The sequence below is a fragment of the Erithacus rubecula genome, assembly GCF_903797595.1.
Source record: "Erithacus rubecula genome assembly, chromosome: Z".
NCBI lineage: Eukaryota > Metazoa > Chordata > Aves > Passeriformes > Muscicapidae > Erithacus > Erithacus rubecula.
In genome coordinates, this window is record NC_136661.1 from 30000214 (window position 1) to 30017022 (window position 16809).

General features: G+C 47.2%; 1 protein-coding gene across 1 annotated transcript; it reads left to right on the top strand.

Moving 5' to 3' along the window:
- The first annotated feature begins 263 nt into the window (after positions 1–263).
- ARK2C (arkadia (RNF111) C-terminal like ring finger ubiquitin ligase 2C) lies at positions 264–14933 on the top strand. The gene is made up of 8 exons (XM_079330375.1): positions 264–441; positions 4606–4915; positions 6813–6938; positions 9771–9900; positions 10902–11006; positions 11520–11615; positions 12730–12836; positions 13967–14933. The coding sequence occupies exons 1-8, from the start codon at positions 435–437 to the stop codon at positions 14082–14084; spliced, it is 999 nt and encodes a 332-aa protein (XP_079186501.1). The 5' UTR covers positions 264–434; the 3' UTR covers positions 14085–14933.
- The last annotated feature ends 1876 nt before the right edge of the window (positions 14934–16809 follow it).

Consider the following 16809-nt stretch of genomic DNA (forward strand, 5'->3'; position numbering starts at 1 on the left):
AGCATTTAAATGAAAGGAAGCACCATCAAGACAACAAAATTATTTTTGGCTGGTGGGCAGCCTGACAGTGATCCCAGGGAAATCAGTCCTCCACAGCCCCAGACAGGAGCAGCTGGAATTACTCAAGGCATCAGGAGCCCACCAATGAGCCTCATGCAGGGCTGGCCCTCTTATCCCAGCCAGCAGGCTGGGCACAGCCACAGATGTTTCCAGGTTGGTTTGGGGTCAAAAGCATCTCTAGGGCTGGTAAGGATTGCATTGTCTCTGTGGGCTTCCCAGGAGATATAAAAAACCTGGACACAATCCTGAGTAATATGTTCTAGGGACCCTGTTTGAGCAGGAGGATGGGACTAGATGGTCTCCAGTGGTTCTTCCAACCTTAATTCTGGGATTTTGTGATTGTCTCCTGGGCTGGAGAAGGTAAATGTTTGGACATGGAGGGTAAGTCACAAAAACATGCAAGATGTGGCAAATCTCTCTTCCTGCAAAAGTCCAAGTATCCCAGTGGAGGAGGAGAATCCTTCTATGGTATGTGGATCAAACCTTGAGTTCATTAAGCTGGAAGAAAGTCTCTGCCTTGCTGATCCCAGAGCAACATTGCCTCCATGCAGGCACTACTGGATAGGTGATGGGGAACAAGGATCGTGGAGGATACAGTTAATGCCTCTGGAGCATGATAGCACTTTATATCCTCATTGTCTTTGCTGTGTAAATGTCCCCAAAGCTTGGCTAATGAAAATGTCAGCTCTGCCCTTGTACTGGGGAGTGAAAACAAAAGCTGGAATGTGGTATCAGGACTCGGTTTTAGTCATGGATTAGTCTCTGCTGTGGCAGACACTGCTATCCAGGCAAAAATCAGATTAAACCCGTGAATCCAATTTTCTTGATGTATCTTATGGGCAATGTTTATGCTTGTTGGTTTCAATGCAAATGCAATCTAGGACCACACTTGTGGCTCGGAGAAGAGGGAGAAGATGTGCTAGCAGAGGAATCACTAATAGATTCTCTGGCTCTCCATAACTCCCTGGAAGGAGGGGGCAGCTAGGTGGGGGTCAGGCTCTGCTCCCTGGGAACAAGGGGACAGGATGAGAAGGAATGGCATCAACCTGTTCCAGTAGAGGTTTAGGTTGGATACTGGGAAAAGTTTTTTCACAGAAAGTGTGGTCTGGCTTTGGAAGAGACATTCGGGAAGTGGTGGAGACCCCAGTTCTGGAAGTGTTCAATAGTCGTGTGAATGTGGCACCTGGGGGAAAGGGTTGGTGGTGAACATGATGACTCTGAATTAATGAACTCACTGATTTTAGAGGACTTTTCCAGCCTTAAAAACCCTGAGCTTCTCTGACACTGCTAATATGTGAACCTCTGTGGAATTCAAAGGGATGAGTGCCTGCTTTTGGTGTTGGTTGTGGTGAGTTACATGGACAAGGATGCTCAGTTCATGTTTGCAGGGTGACATTGAATTTACCTATTACCTATGAGACCAAATTGTGGACTTGGAAAGCAATCCCCATCAGGGGCATTTGCATCTAGGTGCAATGAGCAGGAGAGGGTAAATTCAAAACTAACTAACTCAAAAATTCACTGTTTTGTTTTGAGCTGTTATTTGTTTGCCAGAGCTTTATGGAGATTACCAGCACCCTGCTTAGTGAGGACTGGCTCTTTGTTTTGCAGACTGGCTTGGTTATGCCAGCAGTGTGATTGGATAACGGCTAATAAGCATAGGATTGCTGAAGTATTCCCCAAAGTCTTTGCTTTGCTGTAAAAATCCTCATCAGCAATTGGATTAGTTGAAGAGAATGAACAATTACTACACAGGGTAATGTGTTATGTTAAGACAAATTGATGGGTTTTATTTAATCATATGGTCTCGGTCACATCTTGATGGTGTTATTCCTATGAAGAGAAATGCATCACTGCACCAGTTGGTACTAACAAAAATACTGAAAAATGCTTTATTTAATTAATTATTTTCTAAAGATAAGACAAATTGACTCTGTACCAAAACAAAATGAGTTAGGCTTTTGCTTAGATATCTGGCTTTTGCCAGATATGTTACTCTGCGTATCTTCCTGCACACATACCACAGATAAAGTTTGCATGCACTGGGCCTTGAGACCATGTCCCTCCCAAGGACTGTCTTTGTATGAGAAGCAAAATCCAAACCAAAAACATGACCAGCTCATCTGCCCACCTGGTGCTCTCTAGATGCCACGGCTCTGGCATCAAAGGCCCCAAAGACATTTAACTAAATCAGATTAAGGACTCCCCAGACTCAGTAAAAGCTGGAAATTGCTGGCTGAGGTTACACTAGGCACTGAGAGACAAGAGAGTCACAGGAGATGAGAGACAGGCTTTCCCTGCTTCACTTGTGTGCTAGAGAATGTGTCCCAGGAAATGTGGGGGAGTTTCACTGAGTTTCACTGTCTTGTATCACCCTGAGACATTTTTGTCTGAAACACAGCTGAACCTCAGGTTTGGTGTGTTGGTGTGTGCAGAGGGTTTAGCATTTTTACCTGCTCTCACACCTTGTCTTTAGGCCCCTGTGAAGGCCTGGGGGTGCACGGTGGATCACCTGTGACCTGCTGCAGCAATTCTCCCCTGGGAGAATTCCACATGGCCATCAGAGGTTGAGCAATTCACCATGAGTTCCCTGGCAAGTAGCAAGCACACACAGCAATCAGGAGGCTTCTCCTCACAATTCCCTTCAGCAATAGGCCAGGGAAGTGCAGGATTCCCATTTCATTACTCATTCTTTGTGGTGAATTTGGGCCAGGCTGTCAGCAACCAATACAACCTGCAGGGGAACAGGGTATATGAATGGCTCTTTGGCCTGGGTTTGCAGCTCTGTCATTGAGGAACAGCAGGTCTGATCCCACCACCTCTGGTTTTAATTAATATCGTGGTCGAATCATGCTGTTATCTGACAGCAGGGGAAATTATCACCTCGAGAAGCACTGCTGTGGGTGGCACATACTGTGTAACCTGCTCTCTCTCAGAGGGGCACTGTGGAGGATTAGTTTGTATTTAAGAGTTGCTGTGTGTAATTATGCACAGTTTTGCAAACCATCCATTTCTGATAGGCACTCTCCTGTTGTTTCTCCTGCTGGCATCTGGCTGGCTCAGGACTCCCTGAGCTGCTGTGATGGACTGGCCCTGCCTGCCAGGGAGATCTGAGCAGAAGGGATCTGGGTGAAGAAGGCATGATGTACATTCTTGTGCTTTGGGATGACATAGTGTCTCTTGGTGCTGTCGTTCTGGGATGTTTTGTACCATTCACAAAGTTTAAAACAGAAGGAGGAAGGCAGGGTGTTCAAAACTCTGTAAAAGGGCAAGTATCCCATTCTGGGACTGATGCTCAGCAATGAAGCATCTCTAATAGCCTCACTCAAGTCCCATCCTTCATCTCTGAGTCGACTCTTTCCCTAGTTTAAGAGCCAAAAGTTTTGCATGATGCCTGTAAGTGCTCCAGGAATGTAGGAATTAACACACCGGACTGGGCCAAGGGCCCGTCCAAGCAAGGATCTTGAGCAAGGTGCAAGCCAGTGCCAGATGTTTTGCAAAACGCCTCCACTATGGATATCTTTCACACCTCATTTCTCCCTCATTCCCATCAGCTTCATGCCTGGTCTCACAGCAGTCCATGTTGTGTTTCCAGCAGCTGCTCTCTCCCTGCATGCAGCTCATGAGGACAGGCTGTTGAAGGATCTCAGCAGACACACAGGGCCTTCATCCCCCTGCTCTCTGAGGTGGAAGCTGTCTCATTCACATCCTGAAGTCAGTGTGAGGCAATTTTTTAGAGCAGAGATTATTTCCTTGCCTATGAGACATATATTTTTAGAGAGGCAAAGAAATTACTTACAGGGAAAGGTCTTCAATTCAGGGAAAACATACAAAACTTTAGTGAGATAATATCTAAAACTCAAATGTATTAGAAAAAGAGGTTTTGTTGTTTATTTTCTTTTCTAGACTGTTGAGTCTATATAACAGAATGGTTTGGGTTAGAAAAGACCTTTAAAGGTCATCTAGTCCAACACCACTGCCATGGTCAGGGACATCTCTCACTAGACAAAGTTGCTCTAAACCTTATCTAACTGGCCTCAAACACTTCCAAGGACAGTGCATTCACATCTCTTTCGGGCAACCTCAGACAGGGCCTCACCACCTTCAGCATAAAAAAAAATCTGATTCTAGTCTGAAACTCCTCTCTTCTAGTTTAAAACCATCACTCCTTTTTCTGTCTCCAAAGGCTCTACTAAGACTTTTGTTCTTTTTCTGTTTAAGACAGGAAGGCCAAAACAAGCTCGAAGCAGTTTTCATCAGTACACACTTCAACTTGGAGCCAAAAAGAGACTTTGAACCCAAATGTATGTTTTGGCTCCAACGTTTTCTTGGAAGAGAAATACCATTAGTCAAAATCAGCGCTTTTTTTCCTTGTAATCAGCTTTAACCAACTTGTTCTCTTTTACTTGTATTTTTTTATAAACCATCTGGAAGTGGATAGTAACATCCATTTGCCCAACCCTTGCCCTTGGGGTGGGCGAGCACGGGGCTGCTCTGCCCCGGCCGCTGCCATCTCCCTGTGACCACCACGCTCTTCTCTTCCAGGTGCTCCCTTTCAAAGGTCTCAGCATCCCCATGCTACCTCCTGCCGGCATTTCCACCTGGGTCCCCAGCCTCAGCTCTCCGCCGACTTCGCCCTGCCTCACGCGGTGCAGCCGCAGCCGGGGCTGGCTCCCCACATGGCGCCGGCGCACCAGCACAGCGGCCCCCTGCACCAGCCCCTGGCGCCCGTGCCTGCCCTGCCCTTCCAGGATGTCACCGGGCCCTCCTTCCTACCTCAGGCGCTACACCAGCAATACCTCCTCCAGCAGCAGCTCCTTGAGGCACAGCACCGCCGGCTCATGCCCCATCCCAGGTAAGGGCATCCCGCTCTTCCCAAAGGACGTGGAGGAGCTGCGCCAGCCTGGTGTCACCTGTTGGGTTTTCTTCTCGGGGTCACGTGTGTGCACTGAATCCAGCACCCAGCAGGAGGGAGGCTGCACCTGAAGGTGTGCCCTCCCTGCTGTGATCATCCAGTGCGCCCCATTATTGTCACTCCTAGGGGAATCACGACAGTGCTGCCAGGGATCTTTGCTGTCCCTGTGTGCGTGAGCTACATCCTCATAACTGCTGTTCCAAAACCATGCAAGAGGCTGTGCCCAGCTGTCTCATCAGGTTATGCACATGGAGGTCTTGCTGCTCAGGGTTTGGTAGGCTTTCCATCTCTGTGAGGGAATGATGCCACTGACCTGCAGCGCACTCTGTCACAGAGAGCATCCTAAATCCACACTGAGCTGACAAATGCAGAGAGAATTGCTGTAACTCAGCAGAGATGGAAATGGATGCCTGGCCTCCTCTTGGTTGTGTTTCTTGAGAGAGGAGTGATTTTATTTTTTTTTTTTTTGGAAACATATGGAAGCTATTTGTGGGTTATACCCATGGATCAAGAATCAGAGGATGCGACTTTGCAATGGTGCTTCATTTGAAAAGAATGCTATGGATAGAAAACCCTTTCTTTCCATGTCCTTTCTGTCTGAAAACTGTGTGTTCTTCTCATCATTGTTTTTGTTTTGCATAAGCTGGATTTTAGGTGGATTTAATGATTAGCTAATAATTGGGTAGCAAGTATGTTCCAGGCTGAGAAACTGATGATACAAGTGTTTATCTCTTAGTCATAAGTTGAATTCAAATAAAAGCACAGAGCAAAATTCCATGCAGAATCTGCTTTGGCAAATGCTGTCAGTGTTGTATTTGCAAGTGGGCTGTGGTGTAGAAGAAGGCAGGAACCTCTTGCCCTGTCCCAGTGTTTCTCTGAAAGCTGCAGTGGTGCAGAACCCTTCCCAGAAATGGGAATACAGGTTATGCATTTGAGAGTGAAGCCTCTGAACTGAGGTCGCATGAAAAATTATTTACCTGGCAGTTCCTTGCTCCATTTGCCCTAGATTTTTCCTGAAGATTTTCTTTGTGATGGCTCCACTGATAAGTGGTAACTTGTCATGAAGCAAGGGGAGTCTGTCTGTAATGCAAATCCTGCTTTTGCATCCACGTTGTCTCTTGCCAAATGTGGACTGTGATCCAGCAGCACACTCTCTTCCCCTGAGTAGCTGAAATAAGCAATAATCATGAGACTCAAATCCCTAGAAAAACCTTGCTGTATTTTCTAGCACTTTCTTTTCCCTGCCTGCAATGGCAGCAGAGCAAAGGGAGAAGGACCTGGAACCCAGCCTGGCCTGTCCATCATCCAAAGAAATGTTGGCAAAAGCCAGTGAGAGTAAATTCTGCTTTCAGTCACTCGTGAGTAATCTGGTTATGAATGAGGCTCCCCAGGAGTTTATGGACTGCACGGGAGGCAAGACAACCTGCAGCTTCTTTATGATGATGGATCACGGATATCTTGAAGCAGGGGAACATTTTACCTTGTGTGTTGTTTATGGGGCTGATCGTAGCCAAAAAGGAAATAGTGCCAACTGCACAAAGCTGCTGAGAAGTTGTTTGGTTTCCCCTTTTTCTCTGCATGTTGCCAGCAAATATCATTTCAGCAAACTGAGCGTATGTGAGTGCCACAGGGCCTGAGAGTGGATTGCTGCATGCTGTCTGTGAGGGAATGACAGCCCTGTGCTCCTCTTCCCATCATCCCTTACACCTGCCTGGAGTGCTTAGCTTTGGACACTCATCCTCAAGCCCAGCCTTTGGGGTTTTTCCATGGGTTCTTGGCAGGAATTCCAGTGGCCACTGGTGTCTGAGCCTCCCTGTTGCTGCTCTCCTCCCTGCAGGCGGGCCCAAGAGCGCATGTCTGTCCAGCCTCACCGCTTGCACCCCAGCTTTGACTTCAGCCACCAACTGCAGACTCCACAGCCCATGGGGCCCCAGCCCAGGTATTTGGCAGAAGGCACGGACTGGTAAGTGATCCCCATTTCACTGCTGTGTCTAGGGAGGTGTTTAAAGAGTCCTGGGAAGGCTGTGAGTTGTGGGGAATGCCATCAGGGATCAGGGCTTTGGTGAAAGCTAATGAGTCAGCTTAGCAGTTACAGTGTGGGGAGTGTGCAATGGGAAAACTCATCTGTAAGAGTGTGACAGCCTCCTATATAAATGAATCATTGAATCATTTGGGTTGGAAAAGTCTTCTAAGACCATGAAGATCAACCATTGCCAGCACAGCCAAGGCCACCACAGACCCATGTCCCCAAGTGTCACATCCATATGGCTTTTAAATCCCTCCAGGAGTGGGGACTCCACCACTGCCCTGGGCAGCTGAGCCAGGGCTGGACAGCTCCTTGGGTGAAGAAATTTTCTCCAATATCCAATGTAAACTTCCCCTGGCACAGCCTGAGGCTGTTTCCTCTCCTCCTGTCCCTGTCCCTGGAGCAGAGCCCGACTCCCCCCCGGCTGTCCCCTCCTGTCAGGAGCTGTGCAGAGCCACAAGGTCCCCCCTGAGCCTCCTTTTCTCCAGGCTGAGCCCCTTTCCCAACTCCCTGAGTTGCTCCTCATCAGATTTGTGCTCCAGAGCCTTCCCCAGCTCCATTGTCCCCCTTTAGGCATGCTCCAGTGTGGTTGCTCATAACTACAGGTTTAGACTGAAGCCAAGCATTAATTCCCTCAAGTTGCTCTTTCTGGTGTAGGGCACAGAGAAGGTTTTTTTCCCGTAGACCACTGAATTAGTCCCTTTGCTGTCCTTCAGGCAGTGAAAACCCAGTAGTCATAATATTTTCTGTGGTCCAAATTAGGTAGCACCATGCTACCCTGCCATGCAGAGTGGTATGAATGGAGACTTGTTCATAATTCTCCAACTTTAGTGTTCAGTACCCTGGAAAAGCTTTGCAGGAAGTTGTTCGTTTCACTTTCAGAGTAAGTTGAGAGCCCTTGAACAGTTAATAAAGTATGGTAACCTGGCCAAAAGAATGAGAAAATAAAAACATTCTTCTAAGTAGCTGCTTGTAAGCTGAGTAAAGTCCATTCTGAATGGAAAAAATAGCATGTGAACTTGTAATTAAAGACAATTGCAATGTATTTGCACGAGGGGACTGAAATAAAATGGCACAGGAAGTCTTAATGATGGCATTTCCTAACATCTGTGCACTCCACTCTGCAAATGAAAAGTCCTTTTAACCCAGAGTTGTTCCTTTTTTTCCCCACTTCAGTGCATAATACACAATCTAAAATATGACCACATCCTTCTGCAATTTTCCTCTCAGGTGTTCCCATTATTGGCACTCCTGTGGGCTGAATGTGGTCGGGATGACATTGTTCAGATTGGTTTGCAAAGCAGTTCATGTACCATCTGGATAGAGCGATTCTTTCTGCCTTTCTTTCAGCTCAGAGTGCTTAATTATGATCATTAGAAGTATCTGATAAAGCATCACTAAGTGCCTTCCCCCTCCCTCCTCCCCTCTGTTGCTCCATAGCCTTATAAAACCCAAGGAGTGGGGGTGACAGAAATCATACATGGTGAGAATATGTTTGGGTGATTCACTTTCCCCTGGGGGACAGAGTTTTGCCCACTGACAAATATAAAAACTCCCCTCTGATGTGTTACCCCCAGATGAGCAGCAACAGCAGTATTTTCTAGGAGGCTGTAGGTGGTGGTTGCTGCCACAGGAGGTGGAAGTGGGATGGAAGAAAGATCCAAGGAAAGATCAGTCATCATCTCAGCACAACCCCAACTGGTTGGAGTTTATTTATTTATTTACTTATTTATTCTTCTGGTGAAGAATAAATAAATTCCCGTTTGGTTCCTTAAGTCATCTTCTGCACAGAGCTTCTGTAGTGATGACCTACCTGTTATCTGGTGTCTTATCCTTCACTCCTTGGTTGTTAGCAGCCCATTTATCACAAGCACCACAGCTCTTGAACCTTTCACCTGAGCATCAAGATGCTATAGAGTTGTTCACGTAGCATGGGCTGGAAAGTTCCATTCTTCTTCAGCAAGTGTGCTGGAGTTCATAGAACCACAGAATTCCAGAATGGTTTGGATTGGACAGAACATCAAAGATCATCTTGTTCCAACCTCTGCCATGGACAGGGACATCTTCCACTATCCCTGGTTGCTCCAATCCCTGTCCAGCCTGGCCCTGGACACTGCCAGGGATGGCACAGCCACAGCTTCTTTGAGCAGCCTGTGCCAGGGCCTCAGCACACTGACACCTCAAACCCTCACCACCCTGAGGCTGGATTCAGGCAAGGCACAGTGTCCTTTGACTTCCCAGGTCCTGCCAAGATCAGGGCTGGGAGACCTCTAAGGAGATCACAGGCACATCAAAAACTGCACAGACTGTGTCCATCTAGCTTCTGAAAGCTACCAGAATGGTTCATTTTTGAGTCCCTTGAGTAAATATCTCTTCTCCTGCAAAACATTCAAGGCACACTGTAATAGTTTGCAGTGCTGACAACTGGCAAGTCTGACCAGACTGAGTTCCTGAGCCTGTATATCCTTTTGAGATGTCAAAATGCTCTTGCCCTGAAATTAACATGGTGCATCTGCAGAGCTCTTGACCCCAAACAATTCAGATGCTATCTGGCATAGAAACAACTGCTCACTCCTTCATGGTGGCCTGCTGGCTGATTCTCCAAACTGGAGGAAACTCCCTTCCATGCCATACCACCTGCCCAGGCTGAGGAGCCCAGAGCAGCCCGGACCTCAGCAGGGAGGTTTCCCTGTGAGCAGGCTCTGGTTTGCTGCAGTCCCTGAGCAGAACCATGCACTCAGAGCCACGTGTTGCTGCTGGTGCCCACAGGGACCTCAGCGTGGATGCAGGGCTGACTCACGCCCAGTTCCAGGTCCGGCCGGTGCCCCAGCCCTATCAGCATTACTTGGCTACACCTCGGATGCACCATTTCCCCAGAAGCACATCCTCAACCCAGATGGTAAGTGAAACGCTTTTACTGAGAAATGTTTTATGCATTGTCTGCCAGAAAGCAGTCAAAATAAAGGCTGCTATCTTTCTATCACCTGTCTTCTGCAAATCCCACTTATCTCCGGCCGTGGGAGGGAGTGTCTGAAAGGATAATGTTGCATCACTGCACTGGATTAGAGAAAGAAAAGAAAAGCTCAGCTGTTCTGGAAGGATTCGGTCCATCGCTTGCAGCACCACGTTCACAAGCTGGTCTGCAAAACATGGGCAGGATGTGAGAGACTCAGCAGTTAGTGTTAATAATATTATTAATACTGGAAGGAACTGTGATCTTCCCGGAGTTTTTGTATGCAGAAGGATTGCAGTGGGTGACTGCCTTCCCTGGTGTCAGCCCTGAGGACCATCCCTCCTCGTGTTGTTGCTCTCTACATCAGCTTTGATGTCACCTGTAAAGGTTTTACATGACTTCTTGCACAGGTGGAGGTGGGATTGATGAGAAGACAGGCTGACTGGGGTAATTTTCTACCCCTCCTCTTAGAAGGGTGCTGTATTTAGAGCAAAGTCATGCCAAGCACTGTTAATCCTTAAAACATCCTCAGAAATCCCATGAGGGTGCTTTTCCCTTGTGCCAGTCAGACCCTGACACCTGTATAGTAAAGCTAGGCTTAAAAAAAAACAACAAAAAAACCCAACCAAAGCTTGAATGAACAGAAATCCACCTATTCAAATGAAATAAAATTTAATTATAATCTAATCCATGTTGGGAGTTTGGAACCATGAGGAATTATTATAACAGTTTATTTGGAAGAAACGCATGTTCTTAGGTATATAATTTATGGGAAATGTATTTGATAAAGCCTCATTTTTTTTTGTTATCAAAAGGCTTAAATTGATGAAAGTATCAATCTACTCTTCCAATTTGAATTTTTAAAGCATTAGCTTTACATCAGGGCACACAAGGGTTTTCTGTAAGCAAGTACAGGTGTCTTTATTTTTCTCCCTCACTTTTTTCAGGTTGTTCATGAAATCAGAAATTACCCTTACCCCCAGCTTCAGCTGCTTGCTCTTCAGGGACTGAACCCAAGCAGGCACACATCCGCTGTGCGGGAGAGCTATGAAGTACGTATCTGGAGACTGGAATTATTAAGTTTTAAAGTGCTGTGAATTTATGCAAGCCCTGGTATAAAGTTATAGGTGTTTTCTTGTGGCGTGGCAGTTGCAGTGAGCCTTTCATAAATTTTAGTAATGACTGGGAAATGACAGAGTTAAGTTTGGTTAAAGATGGTTTAGTCCAATGTGGCTGGGTCTGGCTTGGGCTGGCTCTGGTTTCTTTCGTGCCTGTGAACAAAGTGCTCCAGATCTATGGGGTTTTGTTTCCCAGCCTGTCAAATGAAGCTCAAACTCCACCCTAATTTATGAAATATTGTATATCCAGCTCTTTGCCTTGAGCTCTTAGTTATTATTCCAAGTGCCAGGGGTCAGATCAGTCATGGCTGATTTGGGTTTGATGGACTTTCCAACTGAGGATAGGACAGGAGGGAGCCTCAGTTGCCAGCAGTTATGGTGGTGTGGGGAGACCTGGTGCCTTGGGAGCAGCGGGCATGGCGCTTTCCTGATGTTCCTGTGCCACAGGAGCTGCTGCAGCTGGAGGACAGGCTGGGCAGCGTCAGCCGGGGCGCCGTCCAGAACACCATCGAGAGATTCACCTTCCCCCACAAGTACAAGAAGGTGAGTGCCCCGAAACACAGCATGGCTACCAGCCCCTCTCAGTCAGCCAAGGCAGAAGAAAGGACTTTGGTTGGTCACAATCCTCAGGGCTGGCAAACTGGCACTATCAAACCATCCCCAAGGCAGGGGAGGAATGTGAAACCCAGCAGTGGTGCCTTAACATCTTGCGGGGCTCCTGGGGCGGGAGCTGTGGCATAGCTCAGCTGCCTGTTTCTCACTTCTAGGCTAGGAAGCTGCAGGCCAAATTTTCAAAAGGGTCTCAACCTTCTCCCACCCAGCGGGTGCAATTTCCCCCCTGTCCGCAGCTGGTAAGAAAGTGCACACCACCAAGGGGGCTTGGTGCATGCAAACCCGCCCCGTTCTGCATGCAAGCAGCCCCCGCCATGGGGGCTCCAAGGCCTGGGGAGCCTCATCCTCCCCCGGCTTCCTGCCCATGAGGAAATGGGTGGCACATTTTTTGGGATGTGCTAAGTAGAAATTGGGAAGGGTGCTTGTCTGGGTAGTGATTTCTTGTTTTGGTCGCTCCCGGCTGGAGGGTAGGGATGTGCATCGCCCAGGCTGGGAGTGAGGCAGTTCCTGCTGTGCTTGTCTCTCATGGCATCTCCAGTGAACCCAGGAAAAGGATATGGATAGGAGTGGATGTGTGGGGAAAGAGGAAAAGGGGGAGCTGACAGACTGAGCACTGCCCTGTGGTCTGCAGCATGGGGCTGGGCCAGTGTCCAAGCTGGCATGGGCACAGTGTTTGCTCTTCCTGGCAGTGCTGGCACCATGAGCTTTGGGGTCTCCCCAAGAAGAAACCTCCAGCAAAGGAGATCATGGGGCCATCTCCACTGCAAGGAGGTGGTGGGGGGATGTATTAGGGCAGCAGAGGACAGGCTGCTCCTTGGGGTACTGCCGCCAGCCTCACTGCCACCAGCCCCAGGAGGAGACATGCAACCTGCAGCATTTTGGTGGCACACTCATCTTGCTGGCTGTTCTGGCAGGGCTGGCTTCCCCGAGCTGGAAGATCTGGCTGATAGATGGAGATCTTATTTATCTTCCTGCAACTACCCAGGCTTGGGAGAGCATTAAAAAGGCCAAGTCTAACCAAATGATGTCTTTAACCTTGCTGCAGAGAAGACCACAGGAAGGCAAAACTGAGCAAGACGATGGTGAGGAATCAGATACTGATGAGAAATGCACAATCTGTCTGTCCATGCTTGAAGATGGAGAGGACGTCAGGTGAGATCCTTTCATCCCCTCCTCTGCCTCTCAGTGCCATCTGAGTTGTGTTTATTTGGATTAATGCAGTTGTACAGTAGTGGGGTTGTCTCTGTTCTTGTCCTGAGAAGCTCCCCTGGGCTGTTGCAGGGTCTGGGAACCCAAATGCTTTGCAGATGGATATTGGTACAGCCCGTAGGCAGGAGGAGCCCTGCAGCAGCAGGGGGTCAAGTTTTTATAGTGTTTCCTGGGTTTGGATCATCTGCTTCCAGGCTTTGCCAGCTGGGCAGGTGGCAAAGTGTCAGAGAAGGGTACCTCAGTCTGAGCTCTGACAACCATCTGGAGCTTGGGGTCATCAACTCTGAGCCTGACAGATGACCAAAGTATGATAAAAAGAAGTGTCAGTGTGAAGTCCAGGAGAGTTGGGCTTGTGCCCAAGACACAGCTGCTTTATTGTAGAATAAGTAAGTAGGATTACTCTGCCCACATAACCACAGGGAACCATCCCCAGCCAACAGAACTCCACTTGTCTCCAACAGGCATCCTAAGCTGTTGCCTGGGTCAAATCTCTGCTTGTGACAGAGAATGGAAATAAGAAATTGCAGGGAGCTGAGCTATCATGGCTGAAAGGACTGCAGGTGAGAAGTACTCAGGTCTGCTTCTCACCCTTGGATTGTCAAGAAAAGCCCTGATCCATTTGCTGTGGGTTCTTGTGGTTCAAGGTTCCCCTCTATCCCAAGGGTGATACATGACAATTGGCAGAGGTGATGTAGGTAAAACGTGGCCAGGTTCCCTGGGCACATCCATACAGGAACAGTGTGGACCCACCTGACTACTAATGTGACAAAGCCATGGAGAACTAAGAGGCCTTAGAGTATAACCTTGCTCCTGAAAGGTTAAAAATTATCAGCCAGCATAATTAATAACTCAATTCAGGATGGTGTGGAGGTTTCTAGCAGGCCAAGGAGGACACTGTCTCCACCCCACTGCCCTGTGTGAACTGGCATGGCTGGGAGAGGCTGCAGGACCTTGGTGGCAATGGTGTCACCCATGTGTTTCCCATGTTCAGAACAGCCCCAGATGCTGTTATTCAGCTTTCCTTGGTCCCTTGGACCTGCTCCATCCTAACAGTGCTGTTTTTCTCTCTGCAGGCGGTTGCCCTGTATGCATCTCTTTCACCAAGTGTGCGTGGACCAGTGGCTGGCAACCAGCAAGAAGTGCCCGATCTGCAGGGTGGACATTGAAACACAGCTTGGCTCAGACAGCTGAAAAGACTAGCTGGACACACCATTTTCCTTACCAGGTCGTATGGCCATAAGCCCTTGCAGCAAAATTTTTTGCCTTCTGAGCCATTTGATTGAGAGGGGAAGTCTGGAGGCACGTTAGTGAGGAGAAAGGAGGTGGTGATACAATATCTAGCAGTAGGAGATGTTGCACATATATGCAGGATACAGGCCCAGTGAAAGGGAGCTGGCATTCCCGGAGCTCAGAGACCCCGTGCTGCAGAAGATTTTAGTGTTGAATATGAAGGAACTAGTTGTGGTAGTCTGGCCTGTCAATCCTGCTTTTCATGGGGATTGTATATATACCTCTCAAATATGTAGAAACATGTTAGGGGTCCTTTAGCTATTTCTATGGATGGCAGCTGGAGCATGTTAGCTTAAGAAATGTTGTGTTTGATGCCCTACTCATCTTGTGGTGGACATGTTGCTGTTACCTAATTTGCACCAAATATTTTTTCATAGATTCCTTATTTTGGTGCCTGATTAATACATTGCAGAGGGGGAATAAAGAGGTCAAACTTTCCCATCCTCGGGGTGGGGGAAAGAGGAGGAAAAGCATAATCCTGTTTACAGTCAGAAGGGTTTGTGCTCTTGCCTCAGCCGTGTGTGCTTCTTTCCCTGGCATTTACAGTGTGTTGCAAATTTAGAGAAGCTTAATAAAAATAAAAATTGGGGATAAAATGAACGAAGCAATAGGGAAAAGCTTCGTTCCTGCTTGTCTGCTGGTGCTGGACACTTTCTGTAGCAGCACAGTATTTGAGTAGATGCTGTTTCTTTGCTTTCTGTATTTGAACAAAGTAGCTTGTCATATCAAAATCCAAGGAAGTTCTGTCCACATGATTGCAATTGTCCGTGATGCTTTCTTCTGTGAGTTGTGCAGCTGGTTGGCTTTGCCAGCAAAGCTCCAAATGATGGTTACGGGAGCCGGCACCTACTGCTGCTCTTTGGGCCATAATAATACCAGAAAGAGGTGGGAAATGTCAGCTTTTCTCCCGTGGCTAAAGCATCTCTTGATAACAGGATGGAAGAAAACTCGATGCTCACAAGACACTGCCAAGACCAGAGCCCTTGGCAAGGGGAGGGGAAGGCAGGGTGGAGGTGGGGCTGACACATGCGGTGTGTGCCAGGCTGTATCCACACGGAGCAACCAGGGGCTGTTAAAATGAAACTTAATCACATTAACATTCAAAACAGAATTAAGAGGTGATTCCCAAAGGGGTGAGCTGTTACGATCCATGCTCCCCTTGAAAAAAAAAAAAAAGACCTCAGGACGCCAACCGCAGGGATTGGGCGGAAAATCTTTGGGAAGACTGACATTCACAACCAAAACCTGTAGTTTTCTTTTTTTTTTTTCCTTCTTCCTTTTTTTTTTTTTTTTTTTCTTTCATACTAAGGGAGAAAGGAGCTGCAGAGGAGCAGCAGGGGAATTAGAAACATAATCTATTGAAAGTGTTGGTGTAGTGGGAATGATTTCTGACTCCCCTGAGCATCTGTTTCGCTGGAGAGAAATGCTCTCCCAAGTCAATTCAATCATAAACTATCATCTGAGAAACTGCAAGATTCTCATGAGCTGTAACTGGAAAATACCAGCCTCAGAGGCACAAAGAGATTTCCCTTTTTCCCCAGTGAGAGAGGGGAGAGAAGGAGGGAAGCCCCATGTGAGGGTGCAGGAGCCTCTCTCATAGTGTGCCCATGCAGGTGGGAGGAAGTGGAAAGGGACAAATGGTGGCATATAGAGAAGACATAAGGGAGAAATTATTGGCTGTGAGGGTGGGGAGACTCTGGCACAGATTGCCCAGAGAACTGTGGAAATGTTCAGGGATAACAACTGGAGAGACCTGGTTTAGTGGAAGGTGTTCCTGCCTGTGCTAGGGGGTTTGGAACAAGATAAGCTGTAAGGTCCCTCCCAACCCAAACCATTCCATGACTTTATGGCACATTTGCCACCCAGCACAAGTGACAGCTTGTTGGGGAATGTGGTGGTCCCAGCCCTGATGCCCATGGGTCAAGGAGTGGCCCATGGATACCTATGGGTCTTGCTCCATCAGCATTGAAGCAGCATTACAAATAATACTAATAATACTGGTACCATGACAAGCAAAGCAAGGCTTTGGTGGTAAAATACACTTTGGGCAGGTTTGGTCTGCTCAGGTGCGACCTGGAGGGGAGAAGCAGGGAGAGTAATGGGGGGATTGATACCCCCACTGGGTGGGGAGGGAATGGAGAATGCTTCTGGACTGTTTGTTTTCTTTTAAAGCCTATGAGAAAGTGTTACTATTTGCCTAATAAACAAGCACAGTTTTTAAATAAAAAAAATCGATCAAACTTAAAAAAAAAAAAAAAGCCAAACAAAAAAAACAAGCAAACCTTTGGTGAAGAAAAGCACCAAACTCCCATGGTCTTGTGAGAATGACTGATCCCAAGGTGTGTGCGAATTTACAGTGTCTGGAGTTGTATCAGTGTGTCAGGTTCCTTTGCGTTTAAATAATTTGTACAAATAGATTGCGAGTTAGGATGAGTTTAAAAACAAATCAAAACAGACACCTACAACAAAAAGAATCTAGAAACAAAACATCAATAGTTTACAGGGTTTTGTGAGTTTAAATGCCTTATATTTAACAATCATAATTTATGACTAACTTGTAGATATTGTGGGTTCTTATTTAATTATTTTTATAGTTGTTTTTTGCATTTTTAATTATAATTTATTT

What these genes read in the sequence shown, in the direction of transcription:
- ARK2C (XM_079330375.1), top strand. An exon ending in TCCCCCACAAGTACAAGAAG is followed by an intron (nt 11,616 to 12,729) that starts GTGAGTGCCCCG and finishes ACCTTGCTGCAG; the next exon opens with AGAAGACCACAGGAAGGCAA. An exon ending in GAAGATGGAGAGGACGTCAG is followed by an intron (nt 12,837 to 13,966) that starts GTGAGATCCTTT and finishes TTCTCTCTGCAG; the next exon opens with GCGGTTGCCCTGTATGCATC.